General features: G+C 40.8%; 2 protein-coding genes across 3 annotated transcripts; one reads left to right on the top strand and one right to left on the bottom strand.

The window, feature by feature from the left end:
* Nucleotides 1-308: 308 nt before the first annotated feature.
* On the top strand, nucleotides 309-3124 carry LOC104804779 (transcription factor bHLH77-like). Of its 2 annotated transcripts, none has more exons than XM_010529125.1 (8): nucleotides 309-388; nucleotides 526-957; nucleotides 1223-1423; nucleotides 1524-1658; nucleotides 1770-1841; nucleotides 1957-2145; nucleotides 2231-2315; nucleotides 2440-2747. In XM_010529125.1, exons 2-8 carry the CDS (start codon nucleotides 529-531, stop codon nucleotides 2475-2477), a joined length of 1149 nt encoding a protein of 382 aa, XP_010527427.1. In that variant the 5' UTR covers nucleotides 309-388; nucleotides 526-528; the 3' UTR covers nucleotides 2478-2747. The 2 variants fall into 2 exon arrangements, 1 of the variants encoding a protein (XP_010527427.1); XR_002023778.1 differs by lacking the exon at nucleotides 309-388 and adding an exon at nucleotides 3047-3124 and having other exon boundaries at nucleotides 505-957; nucleotides 2440-2528.
* On the bottom strand, nucleotides 2862-9554 carry LOC104804780 (kinesin-like protein KIN-12B). Its single transcript, XM_010529126.1, has 16 exons — nucleotides 9099-9554; nucleotides 8661-8795; nucleotides 8495-8578; nucleotides 8287-8412; nucleotides 8131-8190; nucleotides 7975-8028; nucleotides 7801-7893; nucleotides 7399-7494; nucleotides 7069-7214; nucleotides 6508-6657; nucleotides 6296-6425; nucleotides 5025-6221; nucleotides 4818-4916; nucleotides 4566-4718; nucleotides 3695-4498; nucleotides 2862-3330 (listed from the first exon to the last, which is right to left on the bottom strand). Exons 1-16 carry the CDS (start codon nucleotides 9387-9389, stop codon nucleotides 3034-3036), a joined length of 3915 nt encoding a protein of 1304 aa, XP_010527428.1. The 5' UTR covers nucleotides 9390-9554; the 3' UTR covers nucleotides 2862-3033.
* Nucleotides 9555-9637: the final 83 nt, after the last annotated feature.

Below are 9637 nucleotides of genomic sequence, written 5' to 3'. Positions count from 1 at the left end.
AACTGTCGACCTTTCCCCGTTTCTATGAGGAAGAAAGATCTTCAGTGACTGGTGAGTGGAAAAGGAAACACTTTGTTTCCACTTACGCTTTCGAGTTTTGTCTTCCTCGAGAATTTAGATTCAACGTAAATTCTCCATCTGGGTCAATTGGATTTTGTTCTGTTCACGAAGTCTGGGAAGAGAGGAATATCCAAAATTGGTCTTACGGCTTCTTGTTTTCGTTTTATCAGTTCTCGTTTTGGATTCTGAAACGAAGTTTCCCTCCATCTAACTTGTTCTAATTTTTTCTTCAACTTTCTCAGATTCGAGGATTTTTCCTTCATTTTCCCGGGAAATCTCTCTTCTTTCCCATGTAGAAGCAGGTCTTTTCCGCAACGGAAGGGCTAAAGTAAGAAAAAGAAGAAGCTTTCGATCTTCATTCTTCAATTCAGATTCTCACTCGCAAATCTCTATCTGGGTTCACCAGAATCCCCCCAGAACCTACTGAAAGTTCGAGAAGTTTACCAAATTCTGCATCTCTTTTAGGAGATGATCATGGATAAGGAAACGGAACAAACCCTAAATATCCTACCTTTGGACCAGAGCGATCCCTTTGGAAACGGCAACGACCCAATGATCGGTGATTTCATCGGAAGATTCTGCGACACGAGAGAGATATCGCCATTGGCACTACAATCTTTCTCCATGAATTCCCAGATCTCCGCGAATTTCCCGATTTCTGGAGGAATCCAATTTCCGTATCCAGGGAACTTCGGATCCGATCGGGCATATGCGGTTCTTCGGTCTCAGTCAACAGCACAAGAGAGCAACACGAGCTCCTTGTTGGATCCAGATTCAGGTTCTGCATCTGGTCGAGCTCAAGCCACAGTTTCGAATTCCAGGAAGAGAAAATATGTCCCCACTGCAAATGGCAAGGAATCACCAGCTTCATCGTCTCTGACAGCTTCCAATTCCAAGGTCTGCAATCAAACTCTTCAGAATCCACCACTTTATGTATACATCATGTGTTGTAGATTGCATATCATGAGTATGATTTAGCTATAGGGCTTGTACTCGTTTGGGTCCTTGATGAGAAAGATGGCGGAATTCAGCTCTGGTTTGGCAGACATGAACTATGTCCATGAAGGATACGTGTTTCTGTAGAGACAGCATGTATTGATGTATGTAGGTAAGATTCTTCATATCCAGCTTTGATGATTCTGAGGGAAATGGTTGGTTTCAGATTTCGGAAGAGAATGCCGCATCAGTGGCTGCTAAAAGAAGCAAGCAGGAAGAAGCTGTTAGCGGTAAAGATGAGAGCGAGAAGAAAGATAACAAAGACGGGAATAAGGACAATGCAAAGCCACCCGAGCCAGTGAAAGATTACATACATGTTAGGGCGAGAAGGGGTCAGGCAACTGATAGCCACAGTCTAGCGGAAAGGGTACCGAGATCTGGAAACCAATCACTTTATGTGCTCATTTTCGGTTCTTTAGTGTTGGTGAATATGATTGTTGTGTTCTGATGGTTGTGTTTGGAGTTAGGCAAGAAGGGAAAAGATTAGTGAGAGGATGAAGTTTCTTCAGGATCTGGTTCCGGGCTGCAACAGAATCACTGGGAAAGCAGTTATGCTTGATGAAATCATAAATTACGTGCAGTCGTTGCAGAGACAAGTCGAGGTAGAGATCAGATTACAGATTCTATCTCACCTGTGTCTGAAATGTTCTTGATATTGAAATCTGAGTGTTTGTTATTACTGATGCTTCCCTCTTGTTTACTTTGTTCTTCAGTTCTTGTCCATGAAATTAGCTACTTTGAACCCAGGAATGGAGTTCAATGCAAATGCTCTTTTATCTGCAGAGGTATTCTCTACTTTAACTCACCATTTCTCTCTAAAACCCTTCTCAAGACTTGAAATCGTTATTACGTAGTAGGTTATAACCCTTTTCAAGTTTGTGTGTATGTGTGTGTATACAGATGTTTCAGCCGGGCGAGCCCTTATTACCGCAGAGTCTTTACCCATTAGTTTGCGCAGAGCCAAGACTTCCATCAGGGTATCTTTCCCTTGGCAAGAGGAGCATACCCAGATTCTCCGAGATGCAATTCTCATCACACGCTTCGAGCATTTCATCACTGCCCTCCAGCGATGGATTTGTTCAATCCGAGGTAATCCAAATTCCACCATGGAAAACTCAAGAATAGCAATATACATTCGCTCTCTTTCTTTCCTGCTCTAAAGAGTTGCTTTCAGGCACCCGAGTTCTGGGAAAACGATCTGCAAAGCATTGTTGGGATGGGGTTTGTAGATAACCAGCAGCAACACAGCATCATGAGCTGTAAGTTTGTAAAGCAAATCAAATCACTCAGAAAATGAACACGAAGAGCGGATTTGATGCTTAATTCCTTGCTGGAAATTTTGATGCTTAATTCCTTGCTGGATTTCCGTGTCATATGTTTCAGGTTCAGAGCCAGCTGTTCAGATGAAGATTGAGCCTTAAGCTGATCAAAGACTCTTTGATGTCTCTGTACATAGAAAACAAGAAATGCTGGTACAGAGTGAACATATATTCTTCTGGAATCTGAATTAATGTTACTCATTCCCAGATTTTGTTTTCTTTGTTCTATATATCTATATATTGATTTCTATTGAAAACATCACATTCTGTAATAAAAAAAAAACAGAACTTGTGGACATAACAGTTGTATTTGAGTTACAACCTGCATTGTGTACGGCTTACCTCTCAAGAAAGACATCAACTTTGCTCTCATTTCTCTGCATTCGGAAAATTTATGAAATTACAATGCGATATAATAACAGTTAACTAGTGATGTTTCCTTGTTCTGCAAAGTAACTCTGTAGTAGTTTTATAGACAGTGTTCTCTTGAATAGCAAACAGAAATTTACCATTATTCGTGTAAAAACAAATCTCTTACAGACATCAGACTCCACCCCAAGAAAATCGAACAAAAAGGGTACATATAGACTGTAGAATGGCGTTTTTAGACACACTAAATACATGAAAAGAACTCTGACTTGACTACCAAGGGATTCTTTTATATGTTGCAGCGGTCGTAGCCGGAGAACCAAGAGGGTTCGACCAGCTTTGCCAGCTCAGCATCCCCTTCGTAAAATGGTTTGAACTCTTCTCTCCATCTCTGGTCCCCTTCACTTGATGATGGTTCATCGTATTTGGCGATGACATGATCGTTGAATGAAGCTGTAGGAGAGGCGGCTTCTTTGGTCACATGAGATTCTGCAATGAGTTTGGCTTCTTCTTCTCGTTTCCTCTTCAACTTGTCAATCTGTTTATACGCCTCTGCAGCTTTGGATTCAGCTTCCATTGCCCGATTCTGTGAGGATTTAAGCCAGAGAAGTTAAGATTCATTCTTTGAAGTAGTATTCAACCTCCCCTTGCAATTTTACTGATCAAATACTTTATTCGTAATGAAAGGCTCTCCTTTTATAGGGAGAGCTACTACCTAGGAAGCTACAGAAAGAGAGATGTGGGACAAACAATAAAACATTCTCTAACAAGCGATTATTGAAAAAAACATTCTCTAACATGCTTTATAGACCCACTTATTTCCTAATCTCTCAATCCAATTATAAAATAACCCAATAATTTTAGGAATCTATCAGATCGTCATCAAGTAAATGCAGAATTTGAAATGACTAGTTCAAGAAGATCGAAACTCGGGAGAAGTTCTAACGTACCTGTGCAGTAGCCAATCCTTCTTCAGCTTCTTTAAGCCGAACAAGCAGCTCTCCTGCTGCCTGTACAGCGTCAGCTGTATCCCTCAGTTGTGACTGGAGACTCTTGTTCTCATCCCTGAAGTATTGTCTCTCTTTCTCTCTTTCCACCTTCAATGCCGAGATTTCAGCTGCAAGGGCGTTTATGAATCTAGACTCAGCTCCTCTTACTCCCGCTCTGGCCGCTGCTTTTTTAACATCGTCCATCCCATCTAGAATCTTTCTATGCCTTATGAGCAATTGAATATGCTTCTCCTCCAGGTCTGCATATTGTTCAAGCATGCGTGCATGCCCCTGCATCGCCATCTGCATTGCTTCCTTCAACTCATCTGCACATCTTTTCTCGGTTACCAGTTCATGTTTCTGCTTTCTCATTAGTGCTTTGTTGGTTTCGAGCTCGGTTCTTAGTTCCTCGGTAAGAGAAATCCACTTGCTTTCTGCCTCAATCCAACAAAGTCTCTCCTCTTCTAGTATTTTCTCAGGACTCTCATCTGAAGATTCAGGAATTGGATGAAGTGGCAGAACCTGATTTGGGTCACAGGTGTATGTCAACTTAAGCAGTGAACATCTTTTCCGAGCTGATGTTAAAGAAGGGTCAACGTAACATTGTAGTTGGGTCCTTAAATCCTGAATCTCTTCCAACAATACTTCCCTTTCTCCCATGTCACCACAAAAGTTTCTGTAACTTTCTAGCTCTTCTTGCGCTCTTTTCAATTCAATCTTTGTCTGCAACACTTCAGGGTGATTCTCATACATGTCCTTCAGAAGCTGCAAAGTTCTATGTCAGGAGGATAGTCTTTGTAACAGAGGAAGAATCACCAAAATCCACAATTACCTTATGCTCATGCATGAGAGACGCAAACTCTTCATCCAGGAAATCCTCTTTAGATAACACACCATCCACGAGGCTTTCAAGGCGAACAATTTTTTCCTCCCTCGTTTGTCCTATGATGGCACTGCACTCTCTCTCATGTTTGTATTGTTGCACCTGTTACATGATTTAAATTTATATGAGAGATGATTACAAAATTTCTCAGGTTATAATAAGGAAGTCGTGAGAGCAAAAAAACGATAATGAGGATGATACCAGCCGATTAAGCTGTGATATTTCTGAGGCTTGCTTAGTACAGAACTCTTCGAGAGCCATTTCTCTCCTGATAGACCCTGCTAGAACCTTTTCCACCGCCTGTAAGGTGTAGCAAGTTCACATTTTATGTGGCAGAAAATATATGAATGTACCATGATAATCTAGAATCTCAATATATAATCCAAATAACAATATCATTTTTCTTACTTTGGGAACTTGGGTCTTCGATTTTTCCATAGCTTCTGAGTTACCAACAGGCACTAACTGAAGATTTGAAGTCTCTCTGGTTTCTTGGTCATCACATTGTGCTTTACCTTTGCATTTACTGCACAGAACTTCTTCTGTGTTCTCCACTGGCACTATATCAACTTCAGGGAAGGTTTGGACACCTACATCAGCCTTACTTATAATGGTGGAAGGCATACATTCTGGAGCTTTGAAGGAAAACTTGAATGCTGAACGCCTTTGTGCTGTACTCTGGCGATACGACTCAAGAAGTTCAATGCCTCTGTGAAGGCTAGCAGCCAAATGCTCTGTTGGTACAGGAAAAACTCTACTTTTATGTGTAGGCAATGTACTGGACAAATTTTCGATCTTTGTGGATGTTGCCTGAGATGATTCTAGAGACCCTGTAGTTAACTTGTTATCTTCCTCTGTATCCTTCTGAGAAGCTGTCAACATTGATGATGTCCTCAGGCTTTTCCTGCTATTTCTAATCCTCGGCGAGACACTCAGAACTGGAGATTTTAACACAGGAGAAACATTAGCTGGGTCCACGCTAAGACTAGGTGATACTGACTTTACTGAAACAAGCCGTGCATCATTTGATCCATCAGCCTCATTTGCAGAAACAGCTTCTGAAACCAATCCTGGGTGTGATGCCACATCTTCGACCGTGTCTGAATGGATATCTTGCACGATTGCATCGACCTCATCCGCTGTGACACCGGTGTCTGTTACAGTTTTCACAGTATCAATTGTTGCTGGTTCATGATTCCCAGTTTGGCAACACACGTCCTCCATGGTACCATCTGTATCCTCAGGGGGCTGCTCGTTCATTGATTGACAATCAGATATAGTTTGAGAGCTGATGTCATTTTCACCCTTAAGGGCCACAGCTTGTAAAGATGAATTTATACTCACTACTCTGCTCATGTCATTATTGCTCTGATTTGCTGCTGGGGATGACTGCAAACCCACTTGAGCACAGAGCTTTTCAACGGCTTCTTCATCAATTTCCATCTCAATATCACCGTCATCATCTCCATGAGGTAAGGATCTTGGATGACCCAAGCCAAAACTTCTTAAAATATTCAAACTTCTGCGTGCATTCCATGCAGTGGAATATGCTCCATTTGGGTTAGTCAGGTTATTTCCATTTTCCTTCATCCTTTGGAGTTCGTCCTGCAAAATTTTGCCAATTAGAAGTCATTCACACTTGTAGCTATATATAATTGAATAGGCAAAAGAATGCATACCCTTAGCTGGCGTATCACTTCGCGCAAAAAATTTACGTCATCCTGCATTACTTCATTGACAACAGCTTTATTCTGAATCGCTTTTGCGCGTTGAGCAAATCTCAAGGTACTGAAGGTCTCGCTCCTGCAACTGTAAATTTGGCACATTCTTTTTACATCAGACAATGGAGAATAAGAAATTTCTGAAAGAGAAGTTGGAGGCCATGTATTACCTTTGTGAAGGAGAAATTGCACAGACCATGGCTAGTTTTGCATTCCCGCCAAGAGACTCTTGCAATAAAAACGTCAACCTGGAGTCCCTGTAGGGTATATGCCTTTGTTTTCCTGTTTGTGAGACTTCTGCAAGAATGTTTATCAAGTTCCTGCATATAAAAACCCAACTCTAGATTAACATTTGAGTTGTGGTTCTCAGTTTCAGACACTCAGTAGCACCATTTCCATAAAATGTCCTGCCACTGCCAGTGAGAGTAAGAGCTTCACACTCTCAGTAGCACCGTTTATGCCTATTGTCACATATAGAATATCAGACTTTCCTATTTGAATGGCTTCAAAAAAGCAAGAATTACAGCAGCTACTAGCATTCATTTTTCAAGCCTTTAAATAAGTACTCAAACACTAGATTTCTAATGCATGCTATAGCATCAGAAAACTTCCTACATACTGAGATGCAAATTTTACCAGAAAGGTAAAAACAATAAGCAAACTCCATGGAATAACATATATTCTTCTCATTTATAAGTATAAAATATAATGCACAAAAACCTGACTCATACCCAAGCTGAGAGAGGGATCGATTGATATTTCCAGCTTCCTTCAAACGTTCACCTGCTGCACCAGTTAATTTTTGTCTCTCTGAACCAGCCAGGTCAACAAGATTTATTCTACTTGTCTTGAAGCTGCTAAGACCATCTGCAGCACTCTGTTAGGCAGTAAATTTAATTGCAGTCAGACATCGCTGTGCCCATGTTTATATAAATGAAAATTTCAGAAATTCCTAACATTTGCTAGAAAAATTGGTATACATATCAGCATCACAGCTCAGATTGTTTTCTTAAAAACCCTTGAACATAATATGTAGAATTTGATGCAGGAGAGTAACCTACCTTGCAGCGAGATTCAACAACACAGGTCAATACACAATGCGATCTTGAGCTCTCAGCATTCACACTTGTAGCACCAATCCTTCTGTTCGCTAAACCCTGCACCAATTTTCAAAATAAGAACAACTTTTGAAGATACTTTTCTCACAAAATCTGAACAGCTTGACTTACCAGTCGATAACAAGACTTTGATATGTTTTATCAATTTAAAATAGTTGTACACATGATTAACCTTTTAGTAATTTCTTTGTGATATTCAATTTACATAATGTTGTGACATCGTGAAACATTGTTCCAAATATGTGCGTTTAGAACAGAAACCTCTCATCAAACACTCAAGACATCTTGTGAAGTAGACAAATATGAGTTTGCAATTCGGAAGAAAAAACAAGAAGTACAACTAACCTTAATTAGAAGCCGTGTCACATCCTTCAAATTTTGCACATACTCCTCGGTCAGATTTTCAACATAGACACCTGATTTGATATCTTCTCTAATCTGGTGCAATAATAATTAAAGATAATGAACTATGACTCTCTCCTCAAAACCTAAATCAAGAGAGTTCAAAGTTTCTTATACCATCAGGTTCTTTTGGCTGGGATCCAAAAGATCTGTTATTTGTTCATTGTATATCTGCAAAAGAAATTGGGAAAGAAAAGTATGTATATCAAGCTTTTACAAAATGGAAATCTTAAACACTATCTCTAACTTAAGTATTGAATTCAGTCAACAAACCTCGAGAAGTGAACATTGACACTGGTAACTGAGTTGCCTTTCAGCATGCTTAACTTGTTCCTGCAAAAGAGAAAGAGAGAAATACATTCAGTTTTCAATGAGCCAACTCTTGCAAAAGCTGAGACCAGATTGAAAGCGAGCGAAACAAAGGATAACCTCATTGATTCGGGCAAATAACTGTTCAAACACTCGTGGTGTCAAACCTTTTTGGTCACCTGTAAGGTGCTCTTCTAACAATGCATTTGGGGGACCCCACATGGTATAGGTTTTCCCACTCCCAGTCTGGTAGAGTCAGTTTCCATGTCACCGTTAATTGCTGAAGTTAACAATACAGTTAATTACAAATAAATACACCAAAAAGTACCTGTCCGTATGCAAATACAGAGCTATTAAATCCAGCCAAACAGTTCTCAACAAGAGGGGCTCCGACAAGCTGAAATATATCTTCCTGCAAAGAACACAAGAAAGACTAAGGCCTTAGCATCTGAGTGTTGCACTGTATCAGAACATAGTGACACCCAAAATCTTGCCTGTGTTGTCTCTGGGTCAGCAACTGAGTCAAATGTGAAAGTATGCCCATTAATTGTGAGGGAATCGTTGGAGATCTTCTGGACTATCATTTCTTCTTCCTCGCCCTTGCTTGGAGGTTTCATTCTGACTATAACCTACAAATAACGCAATAAGAGAAGTGATCAATTTATGCAGTTCCATGTGAGATTCCCCACTCTTGAAAGCCAAATGAAGCTAAAACCTTCTATAAATAGAAGCTGGGATCTTCCTTTTCCTCCAATTGTAGAAACAAATGCGAAAGTGTCTTAAGCAGGTAACATAACACAGGCTACTTCATTTTTCCTAACCGAATTTTGGAAGTTCGAAACTTTATTTGACTAATCTTTCCAATGGGTTTAGAAATTCTAACCCACATTGCCAAATTTAAAAGAGAGCGAGACCCGAAAGTCAAACACTACCTTGACGCCAGAATCCAAAAGCCCAGGTATCGCATTTTCCGATCCGACCTCCGTGCTGAGCTTGCGTTTGAGAGGATTAGCCGGCGGCGGACGCGGCGGTAGCGGACTCTTCATCTTCGCCGGCGACGACCTATGATCGGGTGTCAGAGAGTTCAGATCCGGAGGAGGAGCGTTCTCTTTGGCGAATCTCTGCTTGCGCGGAGGCTTCGATTTCAATGCGCTAGGGTTTGGCGACTGCGGCTCTCCGACATCCCGCAAGATTGGGTTTCTCGGCAACATGAAGTGCTTCATCTCGCCAGTGAATCTCAGACCAGAACCCTAGTCAGAGAGACGAGAAGAGGAAAAATCTGCTTCTGCAACTGCGTCTGTGTAACCCTAGTGTTCGGGCAAAGAAGCGAGGAAGAAGGAGCGATGGAGAGAGAGAGAGAAAGAGTTAGCCGTTAAGGAAGAGAAATTTGAATTTTGTAGATCGTACAAGTCGCACACATCACATGGATTATTAATATTCTTTATTATTTTTTTTACTGTCGACTTGATGG

The sequence above is a fragment of the Tarenaya hassleriana genome, unplaced genomic scaffold, assembly GCF_000463585.1.
Source record: "Tarenaya hassleriana unplaced genomic scaffold, ASM46358v1 Cleome96, whole genome shotgun sequence".
In the NCBI taxonomy this organism is placed as follows: domain Eukaryota; kingdom Viridiplantae; phylum Streptophyta; class Magnoliopsida; order Brassicales; family Cleomaceae; genus Tarenaya; species Tarenaya hassleriana.
Note: the sequence above shows the minus strand (reverse complement) of the source record. Positions and strands in the feature narration are given on the sequence as shown.

Bases quoted from the DNA above. Each gene is read 5' to 3' on its own strand.
- LOC104804779 (XM_010529125.1), top strand. From the start codon at position 529: ATGATCATGGATAAGGAAACGGAACAAACCCTAAATATCCTACCTTTG. The intron at 1,842-1,956 runs GTATTCTCTACT...GTGTGTATACAG, and splicing joins ATGCTCTTTTATCTGCAGAG to ATGTTTCAGCCGGGCGAGCC. The intron at 2,146-2,230 runs GTAATCCAAATT...AGTTGCTTTCAG, and splicing joins ATGGATTTGTTCAATCCGAG to GCACCCGAGTTCTGGGAAAA.
- LOC104804780 (XM_010529126.1), bottom strand. From the start codon at position 9,389: ATGAAGCACTTCATGTTGCCGAGAAACCCAATCTTGCGGGATGTCGGA. The intron at 8,029-8,130 runs GTTTGTTGACTG...TTTCTTTTGCAG, and splicing joins GTCAATGTTCACTTCTCGAG to ATATACAATGAACAAATAAC. The intron at 7,894-7,974 runs GTATAAGAAACT...TTATTGCACCAG, and splicing joins CCAGCCAAAAGAACCTGATG to ATTAGAGAAGATATCAAATC.